Source organism: Nerophis ophidion, linkage group LG02, assembly GCF_033978795.1.
Source record: "Nerophis ophidion isolate RoL-2023_Sa linkage group LG02, RoL_Noph_v1.0, whole genome shotgun sequence".
NCBI lineage: Eukaryota > Metazoa > Chordata > Actinopteri > Syngnathiformes > Syngnathidae > Nerophis > Nerophis ophidion.
The window spans coordinates 85,683,395-85,701,751 of NC_084612.1; the positions used below are offsets into that span (position 1 = coordinate 85,683,395).

Genomic DNA, 18,357 nt, shown 5'->3' on the forward strand with positions numbered 1-18,357 from the left:
GGATCTAACATAATAGTGTGAGAGTCCAGTCCATAGTGGATCTAACATAATAGTGTGAGAGTCCAGTCCATAGTGGATCTAACATAATAGTGTGAGAGTCCAGTCCATAGTGGATCTAACATAATAGTGTGAGAGTCCAGTCCATAGTGGATCTAACATAATAGTGAGAGAGTCCAGTCCATAGTGGATCTAACATAATAGTGTGAGAGTCCAGTCCATAGTGGATCTAACATAATAATGTGAGAGTCCAGTCCATAGTGGATCTAACATAATAGTGTGAGAGTCCAGTCCATAGTGGATCTAACATAATAGTGTGAGAGTCCAGTCCATAGTGGATCTAACATAATAGTGTGAGAGTCCAGTCCATAGTGGATCTAACATAATAGTGAGAGAGTCCAGTCCATAGTGGATCTAACATAATAGTGTGAGAGTCCAGTCCATAGTGGATCTAACATAATAATGTGAGAGTCCAGTCCATAGTGGATCTAACATAATAGTGAGAGAGTCCAGTCCATAGTGGATCTAACATAATAGTGTGAGAGTCCAGTCCATAGTGGATCTAACATAATAGTGAGAGAGTCCAGTCCATAGTGGATCTAACATAATAGTGAGAGTCCAGTCCATAGTGGATCTAACATAATAGTGAGAGTCCAGTCCATAGTGGATCTAACATAATAGTGTGAGAGTCCAGTCCATAGTGGATCTAACATAATAATGTGAGAGTCCAGTCCATAGTGGATCTAATGTAATAGTGAGAGTCCAGTCCATAGTGGATCTAACATGATAGTGAGAGTCCAGTCCATAGTGGATCTAACATAATAGTGTGAGAGTCCAGTCCATAGTGGATCTGACATAATAGTGAGAGAGTCCAGTCCATAGTGGATCTAACATAATAGTGAGAGTCCAGTCCATAGTGGATCTAACATAATAGTGAGAGAGTCCAGTCCATAGTGGATCTAACATAATAGTGAGAGTCCAGTCCATAGTGGATCTAACATAATAGTGAGAGTCCAGTCCATAGTGGATCTAACATAATAGTGAGAGAGTCCAGTCCATAGTGGATCTAACATAATAGTGTGAGAGTCCAGTCCATAGTGGATCTAACATAATAGTGAGAGAGTCCAGTCCATAGTGGATCTAACATAATAGTGTGAGAGTCCAGTCCATAGTGGATCTAACATAATAGTGAGAGAGTCCAGTCCATAGTGGATCTAACATAATAGTGTGAGAGTCCAGTCCATAGTGGATCTAACATAATAGTGAGAGTCCAGTCCATAGTGGATCTAACATAATAGTGTGAGAGTCCAGTCCATAGTGGATCTAACATAATAATGTGAGAGTCCAGTCCATAGTGGATCTAACGTAATAGTGAGAGTCCAGTCCATAGTGGATCTAACATGATAGTGAGAGTCCAGTCCATAGTGGATCTAACATAATAGTGTGATAGTCCAGTCCATAGTGGATCTAACATAATAGTGAGAGTCCAGTCCATAGTGGATCTAACATAATAGGGAGAGTCCAGTCCATAGTGGATCCAACATAATAGTGAGAGTTCAGTCCATAGTGGATCTAACATAATAGTGTGAGAGTCCAGTCCATAGTGGAGCTAACATAATAGTGAGAGTCCAGTCCATAGTGGATCTAACATAATAGTGAGAGTCCAGTCCATAGTGGATCTAACATAATAGTAAGAGTGTAAATACTCTGGATACAGCGCCATTCTCTCAGACTAAAGAATTGCAAACAATTCAATGCCAAGACGACACATTTTGTTGAACAGAAATATTCCTCAAATTTGAAGAACTCTGTATTTGAATCAGTGACGGTGCAGGAATGTGAAAAGTTCCCATGAACTACTTGACACACCGGACACTGCATCACGGGGCCCAACGCAAACTGTCAGTCGCGTGTCTCTTCATGTGATGAATGTACGTCGAGTGGTAACTAAAACTTGTGTTGCACACTGAACATGAAAACGGTTTCTCTCCGGTGTGCGATCTCGTGTGTTCTCTCAGCGTTGACCTTTGGGAGAATCTTTTACCGCAAACTGTGCAGCCAAAAGGTTTCTCTCCCGTGTGCGTCCGCATGTGTTGAACCAGAGTCGTCCGATACCTGAAGCTTGTTTTGCAGACCGAGCAGGAAAAGGGTTTCTCCCCGGTGTGTATCAGGACGTGTTTCCTCACGTTGCTCTTATCAGAGAACTTTTTACCACAAACTGAGCAAATGAAAGGTTTTTCCCCGGTGTGAGTTCTTTTGTGTGATATCAAACTTGCATTTCGAGTAAACACTTTCCCACAAACCAAGCACGGGAAGTATTTTACTTCAGCATCGGCTTTAGAGACTTCATCATCAGTGTCAGGAGAGGGTGTTGTTGTCTGCTCACTATCTGACAGTGGAGCTAAGTCTGCTTGGGATCCTCCACAGTGGTCTCCATCACCTTCTTTTGTCATGTGTTGACGTGAGCTGCTGCTTGGAGGCTCCGCCTCTCTCCTCTCCACACTTTCACCTTTGACCTCATCATCGTCACTCTTCACAGGGACAGCAGTGCCTGGTAACTCGGAGATATCAGCTTCCTCGTCCTCTTCTTTAATGCAGGGGGGCTCCGTCTCCTCCTGTTCCATCTCATTACAAACTGTAGGACAAAAAAACAAAAACATTCAACAATTAGTTTTAGGCATTACTTGGTGTAAGAACTTAAACTTAGCAAGAACAGGTAATTTCAGTAATTGTCAACTGGTGAGTTGCTTGAGTAATAAAATAAAATAAGAAAAGTCATACCTTTCGCTTTTATTCTGAAGTCAAGCTAGGGCTGGGCAATTAATAGAGGAATAATCAAAACCAATATTTAAACCAAAGTTCTTTCACCAAGAGCCAAATACCGTATTTCCTTGAATGCCTGCCTAGAATTACTGCCGGGTCAAACACATTTCACAAAATATTATTTTTATTAGCGCATGTCTAGAATTACCGCCGGGTCAAACTCGTTTCGCAAAATAATTAGCATATGCCTAGAATTTCCGCCGGGTCACGAGTGACACTTCACCTGTCATCATTTTCAAAATGGAGGAGGCTGATTTCAATCATTTGAAATCGCATAAAGGGAAGAAGATTAAGAGCTATTCAGTAGGATTTAAGGTCCAAGCTATTTAATATGCTAAAAAGAACAGTAAGCAGCTATGCTTTATTAATATACCGTAGCTGCGTGTGTCAAATATGAGTCATTAAATGACTCCGGCCTCCTGGTGGTAGAGGGCGCTAGTGATCCTTCTTGCGACTACTCGGCTGCAGAAGAAGTGACAACAAGCAGCAAGAGTGAGCAGCGATCGTTGATTTTTTCCTCTCGCTTGCACTTTTAACATGGAGGATTACATATCTAAAATAAAACAGTTTTCTAAACTGGACTTTCAATGGAAGCAGGAGGTAATAAAGGAAGATCTCCATCGAGACAGAGAGACTTTTAAAACTGAAGAAAGATAAGGAAGACTTCTATAAACAAGTTATCCATGCTTTTGATCAGAAGGAGCTGCGCATGGACTTCATTTATAAGTAAAGGTAAGACCATAATAACGTTTTTTTTTATTAAATGTGCTTTTCATGATGGTATCCTTACATCACACTCAAATTTTTAAGCGCAGGCCTAAATTTACCGCATGCCTTTGGTAAGTGCCGGAGTAAGAAGAGGTTTTAAATTAATTCAAGGAAATACGTTCCTGAAAGTAAAAGCATCAGAATGATGAAAAAACAACACATTGTTTCAATTTAAAGAAGCAGGAAGAAGTACAAACTTATAAAATGTCCTCTCCCATCACTCAGATGTTGTCATCTTAATCTAATTAATTGTCAACAATACAATGTATAATACGCTTATACACAATATATAATAAAAAGGTGGCAAATAATTATTAGTTTTTAATATCAAAAGGACATTTTGACTGTTGTTTCTTTTGCTTTTATTTAGACTTTATAGTATTTTGCGAGCCACAACAATTAGTTGTGTATGAGAAGTGTTTATTTCCTTTTGCCCATTTTATTGATTGTTTTTATTAGCTGTGTTTTATATTGAACATGTTATGTACTTTATTATTATTCTATGTTTTGTTCACATAGCTGTCATTAATATGTGCAGCACTTTGGGGCCGTAGAAGTTGGCCGGAACTAAAAATCTGCCCCGACGGTTTGAAGAGAGGGAGTTGAGGTGTCGTCTCATCTCAGGAGCGTCCAAACTTCTCCACTGACGGCCGCAGACTCAAAAGTAAAACAGTGAAATTAAAAGTCTGTTCTGCAAAGATTCAAGAACTTTTCTGAGATACGTAGGAAAGACTGATCTCCAAATAAACCACAATTGAAAAGTGGGTGGTTGATGAGCCTTTTGTGGACTTGTTGGTTAAGTCTCTCTAAGCCATTCCGGAATACAGCTGTCTGGTTTTGTTCATATTTGTCTGTGGTTTCTTTTTATTTTCTTATTTTATTGTTTTAATTACATTTATTTATATAATTATTATTATAATTATATATACACTTGTTTTTACTTGTTGGGGGGAAATCAGCATTAGATGTATTTTTGACTATTTCTGTCAATTACGTGTGTCTAAAACCCAATAAATTGATGAAATGAAACTTGTAAATAAAAATAAATGAAAAATGAAACTAATAAAAATGAAGATAGTGCGGAAATATTTTTTTGCTACTTTTCACTTTCAAAATTAGTGAAAATAAAAAAAACCTCTTTGTGTTATTAGCATCAACATTTCAACTGCTTCCTGTTACACGTTTTATGTTTTTAGCAAATGTTTAATCATTGATGTTTTATATAGATGTTTTTCTTTCGACAGTGTGACTTCGATCCACAAACTTAATTGGTTCTTGAACATAGTTCGCCAACCGAAACGTTGATATCTTGAAACAGATTTTCCCATAAGAAACTTTGTAAATAATGAATCATTGGTTCTTGCCTCGACAAAAGCCCATATTTTATACTAAAAAATGCACATACTAAGGGTGTGGGGAAAAAATAAATTTGAATACGGATCGAATCGTTTGTGTTGTGCGATTCAGAATCGATTCTAATTTTTAAAAAATCTTTTTTTTTTTTAAATACAAAAAAAAAAACGGTTTTAAACGCCAAACCAGATGGAATAATCACAAGGCCTCGTTTAGAAACCAGACTTTGCGGAATTCTACAGAACTCAGCAACCACATTTGTGGGTTCTTCCGAGGATGTTGTAGTCGTAATGATTTGTGCAGTCCTTTGAGACATTTGTGATTTGGGGTTATATAAATAAACATTGATTGATTGATTGATTGACATTTGGAACCTCAAAGACAATAATGTTGAATATTCAATAACATGGCAAATTCTTGCATCCAGCACACCTTACAACAGTGGTAATAAAAGATGCAACCTATGCTTAAAAGAGAAACTGTTTATTATATATCATCCAGACCTGTCCACTGTTGAGAAAAAAAGCAGTGCAGGAAGATCTAGTTTTACATCAAATGGATGTGAAAACCGCATACCTACACGCACCAATTGACTGTGAGATTTATCTCGAACAACCTGAAGGTTATAAGAAAAAGTCCAAAACAGGAGAGAAGCTAGTATGCAAATTAGAGAAGTCCTTATATGGTCTCAAGCAGTCAGGTCGAAACTGGAATTCTCTTTTGCATGCATATCTCACTGAAAACGGTTTTGATCAAAATCTTGCTGATAACTGCCAATACACAAGGGAAACAGAAAATGAAAAAGTGATTTTGATTGTGTGGGTTGATGATCTGATAATTGCTGCTAACAATGAGGAGGTTGTGAAAAATGTCAAAGTGATTCTCACTGAGAGATTTAAAATTAAAGACCTGGGGAAGTTAGACAATTTTCTAGGGATTGATTTTAAACAGTCAGAGGACCAAGTCACAAATGTCACAACACAAGTCTGTAAACAAAATCCTCTCCAGATTTGGGATGCAAGATTGTAAGGCCAGAGAGACCCCATGCGAGTCAAAACTCGAGTACACAGAAAATGCTGTGAAAATGGAAGAACCAAAGATCTATCGAGAGGCAGTGGGAAGTTTGATCTATTTGGCTACTTGCACTAGACCAGATTTAAGTCATGTGGTCAGTAAACTTTCCCAGCATTTTGCTGAGCCAAGTGAGGAACATTGGAACACTGTAAAGCATGTTTTCAGGTCTCTTAAAGGTACAACAGACCGTGGGTTATGTTTTAAAAGGGATGACACAGGTGAACTTGGTCTAATAGTCCACAGCGATGCTGACTGGGCATCTGAGGTCACAGACAGACGTAGCACCACAGGGTACTGTGCCAGTTTAAGTGAGAAAAGTGCACTCATTTCATGGAAAAGTCAAAAGCAAGCAACTGTTGCACTGTCTACCTGCGAGGCAGAATACTTGGCCTTAGCGGCAGCCATACAGGAGTGTATGTATTTACAACAGTTACTCAAGGGTATTGATAAGTTGCTTTGTTGGGTCTGCTTCTGTCTCTGGCCATGCTCCCTCTACCCCAGCAGACAATGGCGTGGAACACCGCAGAGGCCACCACAGTGGATATGTTTTCAGTAGAAGCATTTAAGTCTCACCTTAAAACTCATTTGTATACTCTAGCCTTTAAATAGACTCCCTTTTTAGACCAGTTGATCTGCCGTTTCTTTTCTTTTTCTTCTATGTCCCACTCTCCCGTGTGGAGGGGGTCCGGTCCGATCCGGTGGCCATGTACTGCTCGCCTGTGTATCGGCTGGGGACATCTCTGCGCTGCTGGTCCGCCTACGCTTGGGATGGTTTCCTGCTGGCTCCGCTGTGAACGGGACTCTCGCTGCTGTGTCTTGGATCCTCTTTGGATTGGACTCTCGCGACTGTGTTGTATCCATTGTGGATTGAACTTTCACAGTATCATGTTAGACCCGCTCGACATCCATTGCTTTCCTCCTCTCTAAGGTTCTCATAGTCATCATTGTCACCGACGTCCCACTGGGTGTGAGTTTTCCTTGCCCTTATGTGGGCCTACCGAGGATGTCGTGGTGGTTTGTGCGGCCCTTTGAGACACTAGTGATTTAGGGCTATATAAGTAAACATTGATTGATTGATTGATACTTTTTATTCATAGCTGTATGTGGAAGTGTCTGCTTGTATCTGCTGCTTTAATGTCTTTAATGTCCTCTGTGTTCTTTGATGTTTGATGTTTCCCTCTTACACACATGGAAGAGGGATGTGTACTATGGCTATGAGTTGTTGTTTTTGTTTTTTTCCCTTGGCCTCAGTCTGCACCCCCACTCCAGGGCCTAGGCTAAGACCGATTTTTTTATTTTATTTTAATCTTCTATTTTTTTCTCTCCCCCCCCCCCACCCCCCCACCCCCCTTGTTTACCTGTATGTCATCTTTTTTGTAAGGGGCGCTGGAAGCCGGCAGACCCGTCAGCGATCCTGTTCTGTCTCCCTGTAATGTTTGTCTGATCTTGAATGGGATTGTGCTGAAAATTGTAATTTTCCTGAAGGAACTCTCCTGACGGAATAAATAAAGTACTATCTATCTATCTATCTATCTATCTATCTATCTATCTATCTAAGTGTCAGTATGCACAAACCAAGGTTTACGATGACAACCAGGGAACTATAGCACGAGCTAGAAATCCAGTAAACCGACAAAGGTGCAAACATATTGATATAAAACATCATTTCATTGGTGAAACTGTGAACAGTGGGAGAATATGTTTGGATTATTGTTCTACTGACAACATGATTGCTGACTTGATGACAAAACCAGCCACTAAGCTAAAACTGAAGAAGTTTGTTCAGTATTTGTTTGGCACTTAGTGTGCAAGAAAAGCATATTGTGTGTCAAAATGTGTTGTTGTTGTTTTATTTTCTATGAAAATTAATGTACCACAATAAGCTAAGAGTGAGTGGGGGTGTTAAGTGTTGCACTGTTGTATGCCCTTACTCATTGTGTCCACTAGAGGGCAGTGTTAAGTGTTGTACTGTTGTATGCCCTTACTCATTGTGTCCACTAGAGGGCAGTGTTAAGTGTTGTACTGTTGTATGCCCTTACTCATTGTGTCCACTAGAGGGCAGTGTTAAGTGTTGTACTGTTGTATGCCCTTACTCATTGTGTCCACTAGAGGACAGTGTTAAGTGTTGTACTGTTGTACGCCCTTACTCATTGTGTCCACTAGAGGGCAGTGTTAAGTGTTGTACTGTTGTACGCCCTTACTCATTGTGTCCACTAGAGGGCAGTGTTAAGTGTTGTACTGTTGTATGCCCTTACTCATTGTGTCCACTAGAGGGCAGTGTTAAGTGTTGTACTGTTGTACGCCCTTACTCATTGTGTCCACTAGAGGGCAGTGTTAAGTGTTGTACTGTTGTAAACCCTTACTCATTGTGTCCACTAGAGGGCAGTGTTAAGTGTTGTACTGTTGTACGCCCTTACTCATTGTGTCCACTAGAGGGCAGTGTTAAGTGTTGTACTGTTGTATGCTCTTACTCATTGTGTCCACTAGAGGACAGTGTTAAGTGTTGTACTGTTGTATGCCCTTACTCATTGTGTCCACTAGAGGGCAGTGTTAAGTGTTGTACTGTTGTATGCTCTTACTCATTGTGTCCACTAGAGGACAGTGTTAAGTGTTGTACTGTTGTATGCCCTTACTCATTGTGTCCACTAGAGGACAGTGTTAAGTGTTGTACTGTTGTACGCCCTTACTCATTGTGTCCACTAGAGGGCAGTGTTAAGTGTTGTACTGTTGTATGCTCTTACTCATTGTGTCCACTAGAGGACAGTGTTAAGTGTTGTACTGTTGTATGCCCTTACTCATTGTGTCCACTAGAGGGCAGTGTTAAGTGTTGTACTGTTGTATGCCCTTACTCATTGTGTCCACTAGAGGACAGTGTTAAGTGTTGTACTGTTGTACGCCCTTACTCATTGTGTCCACTAGAGGGCAGTGTTAAGTGTTGTACTGTTGTACGCCCTTACTCATTGTGTCCACTAGAGGACAGTGTTAAGTGTTGTACTGTTGTACGCCCTTACTCATTGTGTCCACTAGAGGGCAGTGTTAAGTGTTGTACTGTTGTACGCCATTACTCATTGTGTCCACTAGAGGGCAGTGTTAAGTGTTGTACTGTTGTACGCCCTTACTCATTGTGTCCACTAGAGGACAGTGTTAAGTGTTGTACTGTTGTACGCCCTTACTCATTGTGTCCACTAGAGGACAGTGTTAAGTGTTGTACTGTTGTAAACCCTTACTCATTGTGTCCACTAGAGGGCAGTGTTAAGTGTTGTACTGTTGTACGCCCTTACTCATTATGTCCACTAGAGGGCAGTGTTAAGTGTTGTACTGTTGTATGCCCTTACTCATTGTGTCCACTAGAGGGCAGTGTTAAGTGTTGTACTGTTGTACGCCCTTACTCATTGTGTCCACTAGAGGACAGTGTTAAGTGTTGTACTGTTGTACGCCCTTACTCATTGTGTCCACTAGAGGGCAGTGTTAAGTGTTGTACTGTTGTACGCCATTACTCATTGTGTCCACTAGAGGGCAGTGTTAAGTGTTGTACTGTTGTACGCCCTTACTCATTGTGTCCACTAGAGGACAGTGTTAAGTGTTGTACTGTTGTACGCCCTTACTCATTGTGTCCACTAGAGGACAGTGTTAAGTGTTGTACTGTTGTAAACCCTTACTCATTGTGTCCACTAGAGGGCAGTGTTAAGTGTTGTACTGTTGTACGCCCTTACTCATTATGTCCACTAGAGGGCAGTGTTAAGTGTTGTACTGTTGTATGCCCTTACTCATTGTGTCCACTAGAGGACAGTGTTAAGTGTTGTACTGTTGTACGCCCTTACTCATTGTGTCCACTAGAGGACAGTGTTAAGTGTTGTACTGTTGTACGCCCTTACTCATTGTGTCCACTAGAGGGCAGTGTTAAGTGTTGTACTGTTGTACGCCCTTACTCATTGTGTCCACTAGAGGACAGTGTTAAGTGTTGTACTGTTGTACGCCCTTACTCATTGTGTCCACTAGAGGGCAGTGTTAAGTGTTGTACTGTTGTACGCCATTACTCATTGTGTCCACTAGAGGACAGTGTTAAGTGTTGTACTGTTGTACGCCATTACTCATTGTGTCCACTAGAGGACAGTGTTAAGTGTTGTACTGTTGTACGCCCTTACTCATTGTGTCCACTAGAGGACAGTGTTAAGTGTTGTACTGTTGTACGCCCTTACTCATTGTGTCCACTAGAGGGCAGTGTTAAGTGTTGTACTGTTGTAAACCCTTACTCATTGTGTCCACTAGAGGGCAGTGTTAAGTGTTGTACTGTTGTACGCCCTTACTCATTGTGTCCACTAGAGGGCAGTGTTAAGTGTTGTACTGTTGTATGCTCTTACTCATTGTGTCCACTAGAGGACAGTGTTAAGTGTTGTACTGTTGTATGCCCTTACTCATTGTGTCCACTAGAGGGCAGTGTTAAGTGTTGTACTGTTGTATGCTCTTACTCATTGTGTCCACTAGAGGACAGTGTTAAGTGTTGTACTGTTGTACGCCCTTACTCATTGTGTCCACTAGAGGGCAGTGTTAAGTGTTGTACTGTTGTATGCTCTTACTCATTGTGTCCACTAGAGGACAGTGTTAAGTGTTGTACTGTTGTACGCCCTTACTCATTGTGTCCACTAGAGGACAGTGTTAAGTGTTGTACTGTTGTACGCCCTTACTCATTGTGTCCACTAGAGGGCAGTGTTAAGTGTTGTACTGTTGTATGCTCTTACTCATTGTGTCCACTAGAGGACAGTGTTAAGTGTTGTACTGTTGTATGCCCTTACTCATTGTGTCCACTAGAGGGCAGTGTTAAGTGTTGTACTGTTGTATGCCCTTACTCATTGTGTCCACTAGAGGACAGTGTTAAGTGTTGTACTGTTGTACGCCCTTACTCATTGTGTCCACTAGAGGGCAGTGTTAAGTGTTGTACTGTTGTACGCCCTTACTCATTGTGTCCACTAGAGGACAGTGTTAAGTGTTGTACTGTTGTACGCCCTTACTCATTGTGTCCACTAGAGGGCAGTGTTAAGTGTTGTACTGTTGTACGCCATTACTCATTGTGTCCACTAGAGGGCAGTGTTAAGTGTTGTACTGTTGTACGCCCTTACTCATTGTGTCCACTAGAGGACAGTGTTAAGTGTTGTACTGTTGTACGCCCTTACTCATTGTGTCCACTAGAGGACAGTGTTAAGTGTTGTACTGTTGTAAACCCTTACTCATTGTGTCCACTAGAGGGCAGTGTTAAGTGTTGTACTGTTGTACGCCCTTACTCATTATGTCCACTAGAGGGCAGTGTTAAGTGTTGTACTGTTGTATGCCCTTACTCATTGTGTCCACTAGAGGACAGTGTTAAGTGTTGTACTGTTGTACGCCCTTACTCATTGTGTCCACTAGAGGACAGTGTTAAGTGTTGTACTGTTGTATGCTCTTACTCATTGTGTCCACTAGAGGACAGTGTTAAGTGTTGTACTATTGTATGCCCTTACTCATTGTGTCCACTAGAGGGCAGTGTTAAGTGTTGTACTGTTGTATGCCCTTACTCATTGTGTCCACTAGAGGACAGTGTTAAGTGTTGTACTGTTGTACGCCCTTACTCATTGTGTCCACTAGAGGGCAGTGTTAAGTGTTGTACTGTTGTATGCTCTTACTCATTGTGTCCACTAGAGGACAGTGTTAAGTGTTGTACTGTTGTATGCCCTTACTCATTGTGTCCACTAGAGGGCAGTGTTAAGTGTTGTACTGTTGTATGCCCTTACTCATTGTGTCCACTAGAGGGCAGTGTTAAGTGTTGTACTGTTGTACGCCCTTACTCATTGTGTCCACTAGAGGACAGTGTTAAGTGTTGTACTGTTGTACGCCCTTACTCATTGTGTCCACTAGAGGGCAGTGTTAAGTGTTGTACTGTTGTACGCCCTTACTCATTGTGTCCACTAGAGGACAGTGTTAAGTGTTGTACTGTTGTACGCCCTTACTCATTGTGTCCACTAGAGGGCAGTGTTAAGTGTTGTACTGTTGTACGCCCTTACTCATTGTGTCCACTAGAGGACAGTGTTAAGTGTTGTACTGTTGTATGCCCTTACTCATTGTGTCCACTAGAGGGCAGTGTTAAGTGTTGTACTGTTGTATGCCCTTACTCATTGTGTCCACTAGAGGACAGTGTTAAGTGTTGTACTGTTGTACGCCCTTACTCATTGTGTCCACTAGAGGACAGTGTTAAGTGTTGTACTGTTGTACGCCCTTACTCATTGTGTCCACTAGAGGACAGTGTTAAGTGTTGTACTGTTGTACGCCCTTACTCATTGTGTCCACTAGAGGACAGTGTTAAGTGTTGTACTGTTGTACGCCATTACTCATTGTGTCCACTAGAGGACAGTGTTAAGTGTTGTACTGTTGTACGCCCTTACTCATTGTGTCCACTAGAGGACAGTGTTAAGTGTTGTACTGTTGTACGCCCTTACTCATTGTGTCCACTAGAGGACAGTGTTAAGTGTTGTACTGTTGTACGCCCTTACTCATTGTGTCCACTAGAGGACAGTGTTAAGTGTTGTACTGTTGTACGCCCTTACTCATTGTGTCCACTAGAGGGCAGTGTTAAGTGTTGTACTGTTGTACGCCCTTACTCATTGTGTCCACTAGAGGGCAGTGTTAAGTGTTGTACTGTTGTACGCCCTTACTCATTGTGTCCACTAGAGGGCAGTGTTAAGTGTTGTACTGTTGTACGCCCTTACTCATTGTGTCCACTAGAGGACAGTGTTAAGTGTTGTACTGTTGTACGCCCTTACTCATTGTGTCCACTAGAGGACAGTGTTAAGTGTTGTACTGTTGTACGCCCTTACTCATTGTGTCCACTAGAGGGCAGTGTTAAGTGTTGTACTGTTGTACGCCCTTACTCATTGTGTCCACTAGAGGACAGTGTTAAGTGTTGTACTGTTGTACGCCCTTACTCATTGTGTCCACTAGAGGACAGTGTTAAGTGTTGTACTGTTGTACGCCCTTACTCATTGTGTCCACTAGAGGGCAGTGTTTACCTCTGTGTTACCTGACACCTATGTTTCCTGTTCCGGGGTCATGAGTTCAATCTGTGTGTCGAGCGGCAGCACATTTACGATGCTGCCGATACAATAAATATATCTACAAGACCAAAGGTAAAGTGTGTCTCATGAGAGCATTTGACTACATCTCCACCGCAACGCACGATGCTCATCAGTGGCAACCAGTTTTTCAGTAATGTGGCGACCAGTTTTTCAGTAATGTGGCAACCAGTTTTTCAGTAATGTGGCAACCAGTTTTTCAGTAAGGTGGCAACCAGTTTTTCAGTAAGGTGGCAACCAGTTTTTCAGTAATGTGGCAACCAGTTTTTCAGTAAGGTGGCAACCAGTTTTTCAGTAATGGGGTAACCAGTTTTTCAGGAAGGTGGCAACCAGTTTTTCAGTAATGTGGCAACCAGTTTTTCAGTAATGGGGTAACCAGTTTTTCAGTAATGTGGCAACCAGTTTTTCAGTAAGGTGGCAACCATCTTTTCAGTAATGTGGCAACCAGTTTTTCAGTAAGGTGGCAAGCAGTTTTTCAGGAAGGTGGCAAGCAGTTTTTCAGTAAGGTGGCAACCAGTTTTTCAGTAAGGTGGCAAGCAGTTTTTCAGTAAGGTGGCAAGCAGTTTTTCAGGAAGGTGGCAACCAGTTTTTCAGGAAGGTGGCAACCAGTTTTTCAGGAAGGTGGCAACCAGTTTTTCAGGAAGGTGGCAACCAGGTTTTCAGTAAGGTGGCAACCAGTTTTTCAGTAATGTGGCAACCAGTTTTTCAGTAATGTGGCAACCAGTTTTTCAGTAATGTGGCAACCAGTTTTTCAGTAATGTGGCAACCAGTTTTTCAGTAAGGTGGCAACCAGTTTTTCAATAATGTGGCAACCAGTTTTTCAGTAACGTGGCAACCAGTTTTTCAGTAAGGTGGCAAGCAGTTTTTCAGGAAGGTGGCAACCAGTTTTTCAGGAAGGTGGCAACCAGGTTTTCAGTAAGGTGGCAACCAGTTTTTCAGTAATGTGGCAACCAGTTTTTCAGTAATGTGGCAACCAGTTTTTCAGTAAGGTGGCAACCAGTTTTTCAATAATGTGGCAACCAGTTTTTCAGTAACGTGGCAACCAGTTTTTCAGTAATGTGGCAACCAGTTTTTCAGTAATGTGGCAACCAGTTTTTCAGTAAGGTGGCAACCAGTTTTTCAGTAATGTGGCAACCAGTTTTTCAGTAAGGTGGCAACCAGTTTTTCAGGAAGGTGGCAACCAGTTTTTCAGTAATGGGGTAACCAGTTTTTCAGTAAGGTGGCAACCAGTTTTTCAGTAAGGTGGCAACCAGTTTTTCAGTAAGGTGGCAACCAGTTTTTAAGTAAGGTTGGAACCAGTTTTTCAGTAATGTGGCAACCAGTTTTTTAGTAATGTGGCAACCAGTTTTTCAGTAAAGTGGCAACCAGTTTTTCAGTAAGGTGGCAACCAGTTTTTCAGTAAGATGGCAACCAGTTTTTCAGTAAGGTGGCAACCAGTTTTTCAGTAAGGTGGCAACCAGTTTTTCAGTAATGTGGCAACCAGTTTTTTAGTAATGTGGCAACCAGTTTTTCAGTAAAGTGGCAACCATTTTTTCAGTAAGGTGGCAACCAGTTTTTCAGTAAGGTGGCAACCAGTTTTTCAGTAATGTGGCAACCAGTTTTTCAGTAAGGTGGCAACCAGTTTTTTAGTAATGTGGCAACCAGTTTTTCAGTAATGTGGCAACCAGTTTTTTAGTAATGTGGCAACCAGTTTTTCAGTAAAGTGGCAACCATTTTTTCAGTAAGGTGGCAACCAGTTTTTCAGTAAGGTGGCAACCAGTTTTTCAGTAATGTGGCAACCAGTTTTTCAGTAAGGTGGCAACCAGTTTTTTAGTAATGTGGCAACCAGTTTTTCAGTAATGTGGCAACCAGTTTTTCAGTAATGTGGCAACCAGTTTTTCAGTAAGGTGGCAACCAGTTTTTCAATAATGTGGCAACCAGTTTTTCAGTAACGTGGCAACCAGTTTTTCAGTAATGTGGCAACCAGTTTTTCAGTAATGTGGCAACCAGTTTTTCAGTAAGGTGGCAACCAGTTTTTCAGTAATGTGGCAACCAGTTTTTCAGTAAGGTGGCAACCAGTTTTTCAGGAAGGTGGCAACCAGTTTTTCAGTAATGGGGTAACCAGTTTTTCAGTAAGGTGGCAACCAGTTTTTCAGTAAGGTGGCAACCAGTTTTTCAGTAAGGTGGCAACCAGTTTTTAAGTAAGGTTGGAACCAGTTTTTCAGTAATGTGGCAACCAGTTTTTTAGTAATGTGGCAACCAGTTTTTCAGTAAAGTGGCAACCAGTTTTTCAGTAAGGTGGCAACCAGTTTTTCAGTAAGATGGCAACCAGTTTTTCAGTAAGGTGGCAACCAGTTTTTCAGTAAGGTGGCAACCAGTTTTTCAGTAATGTGGCAACCAGTTTTTTAGTAATGTGGCAACCAGTTTTTCAGTAAAGTGGCAACCATTTTTTCAGTAAGGTGGCAACCAGTTTTTCAGTAAGGTGGCAACCAGTTTTTCAGTAATGTGGCAACCAGTTTTTCAGTAAGGTGGCAACCAGTTTTTTAGTAATGTGGCAACCAGTTTTTCAGTAATGTGGCAACCAGTTTTTTAGTAATGTGGCAACCAGTTTTTCAGTAAAGTGGCAACCAGTTTTTCAGTAATGTGGCAACCAGTTTTTCAGTAAGGTGGCAACCAGTTTTTTAGTAATGTGGCAACCAGTTTTTCAGTAAAGTGGCAACCATTTTTTCAGTAAGGTGGCAACCATTTTTTCAGTAAGGTGGCAACCAGTTTTTCAGTAAGGTGGCAACCAGTTTTTCAGTAAAGTGGCAACCATTTTTTCAGTAAGGTGGCAACCAGTTTTTCAGTAAGGTGGCAACCAGTTTTTCAGTAATGTGGCAACCAGTTTTTCAGTAAGGTGGCAACCAGTTTTTTAGTAATGTGGCAACCAGTTTTTCAGTAATGTGGCAACCAGTTTTTTAGTAATGTGGCAACCAGTTTTTCAGTAAAGTGGCAACCAGTTTTTCAGTAATGTGGCAACCAGTTTTTCAGTAAGGTGGCAACCAGTTTTTTAGTAATGTGGCAACCAGTTTTTCAGTAATGTGGCAACCAGTTTTTTAGTAATGTGGCAACCAGTTTTTCAGTAAAGTGGCAACCATTTTTTCAGTAAGGTGGCAACCAGTTTTTCAGTAATGTGGCAACCAGTTTTTCAGTAAGATGGCAACCAGTGATTCCTCAAAGGAATCCACTCCCATCGTTGTCTTAGAGAAATGTCGGAGCTGAAATACGTGAAGACGTGAGAAGTAAAAAGAAAGAAGTAAACAAACCAGTTTGTTGATGCTTGTTGAAAAGAGCGTCCAGTAGTTGACGTTGTCGCTCGTTCTCCTCTTTTCTTCTAGAAAGTTCCTCCTCGTATTCTGCTATGGTACTTTCTAACACTACAAATATTTCTTCCACAGCAGCAGTTAGTCGCTGCTTCACCAACACTCTCAGCATTTCTACTTTGCACATTTTCACACGTCCGCGTCTCTTTGTAAGCGGCTAACAAGCTAAGCTAACTAGCAAGCTAGGCTAATGTTGATCACTTCCGCGTCTCTTCCGAGTTGTAAGTACTTCCGGTGTTCTGACCAATCGAGATGCTTCGTCGAAAAATAGAGCCACTCAGCGAGACTGAGCATGCGCACGCACGAACTACAACTGGTCGCTTTTTTTGTGTGTGTGTGACAAAAGCATCTCGATTCGGGATGGAATAATTATTAATGATTCATGATTACAATGACTATCATCCAAAAAAAAACAGATTGAAGTGACAAGAAGTACGATTAGATACGTCGACAAATCGCCATTGCGCACAGTGCGCATGCGTACATCCGCCGCCATTTAGGACAGTTCTATGATTAAAAGTGAACAAAATCGATTCATACTCGTGTTAATGTACACCACTTTAACAAATATAGCTGATGATAATAATATTTTCAATATTGTATTGGGCCATGTGATAATTATAAAAAATATTGTCGTATAGGCCACTAAAATATACATATTGTAGGTATTGGCAGTTTTGAGCCGCTAGATGGCAGTCGTGTACAAGTTATTTCAGACAACTCGGTGTCAGTGTTGGTCACAAACACGGCACCACGTGGTCACTTTTAACCAATCAGAGAGAGTATGGTCAGATCATCTCTTTGCTGATTGGTCAAAATACGCGCAGAACTATTTAGGCTTACACGCGTAGTAATTGTGGCCCAACTTTTGAAATGTTGACTTAGTTATTATTATTAAAGCCCTGAAGCCCCGCCCCCTCCCAAACTACACACCCTCAGTATGTTTACATGTACTCAATAATAACATTGACTTAACTTTCCCTTTTTTGGGGTCACACCCTCCGATACCCCCAAAAAGGGACAAGCGGTAGAAAATGCATGGATGGATGGATGGACTTAACCTGTTTGACAATAATCAGTGGGGATTTTAAAGATGGCTCTCTAAAATATTCAAATTTTATGAAGTTCACAGTGACAAAGACACATTTAAGATAAAGTAATGAGATTGAGAGTTCCATCCATCCATCCATTTTCTGCCGCTTGTCCCTTTTGGTGTGGCGGGGGGTGCTGGAGTCTATCCCAGCTGCAGGTACAATAACAAGATCTGATAGCTCAGTTTAAACGCTTTTTACTACCTGTTCTGTGTTATATGTCTTTTATGTTGCACCAAGAAAAAATCCTAGTTTGTGAACCCGTTCTCAAACAATAGCAATAAAAACTATTGAGATTCTGACACCCTGGACAAGTCCCCTCCTCACCACAGGGCAAGACTGAAAGTTGTATTATTCATATAATCTGAGATTATTCACTTAAATACGATAATATTTACGTCAAATTTCCCTTTGGTAAAGATGATCTGATCAATGTAGACTCTACATCTTTTTGAAAGCAAGAGCTACTTCTTGGGTACTGATTAATGCAAAGGGCTACCAGTTTGATACACACTTAAATAAATTGCCAGAAATAGCCAATTTGCTCAATTTACCTTTAACTCTATGTTATTATTAATAATTAATGATATTTATCATGTGGAAACACGATACTCTTAATGATTTCTTACAATAAATATATATTTTTGATGACATGTTTTAAATAGGTTAAAATCCAATCTGCACTTTGTTAGAATATATAACAAATTGGACCAAGCTATATTTCTAACAAAGACAAATCATTTTTTCTAGATTTTCCAGAACAAACATTTTAAAAGAAATTCAAAATACTTTCAAATAAGATTTAAATTT

At 40.9% G+C, this 18,357-nt stretch overlaps 1 protein-coding gene across 1 annotated transcript; it reads right to left on the reverse strand.

Annotated features, from left to right (window-relative positions):
- Nucleotides 1-1,767: 1,767 nt before the first annotated feature.
- On the reverse strand, nucleotides 1,768-16,679 carry LOC133547094 (zinc finger and SCAN domain-containing protein 2-like). The gene is made up of 2 exons (XM_061892913.1): nucleotides 16,400-16,679; nucleotides 1,768-2,632 (listed from the first exon to the last, which is right to left on the reverse strand). Exons 1-2 carry the CDS (start codon nucleotides 16,581-16,583, stop codon nucleotides 1,878-1,880), a joined length of 939 nt encoding a protein of 312 aa, XP_061748897.1. The 5' UTR covers nucleotides 16,584-16,679; the 3' UTR covers nucleotides 1,768-1,877.
- Between the last annotated feature and the right edge of the window lie 1,678 nt (nucleotides 16,680-18,357).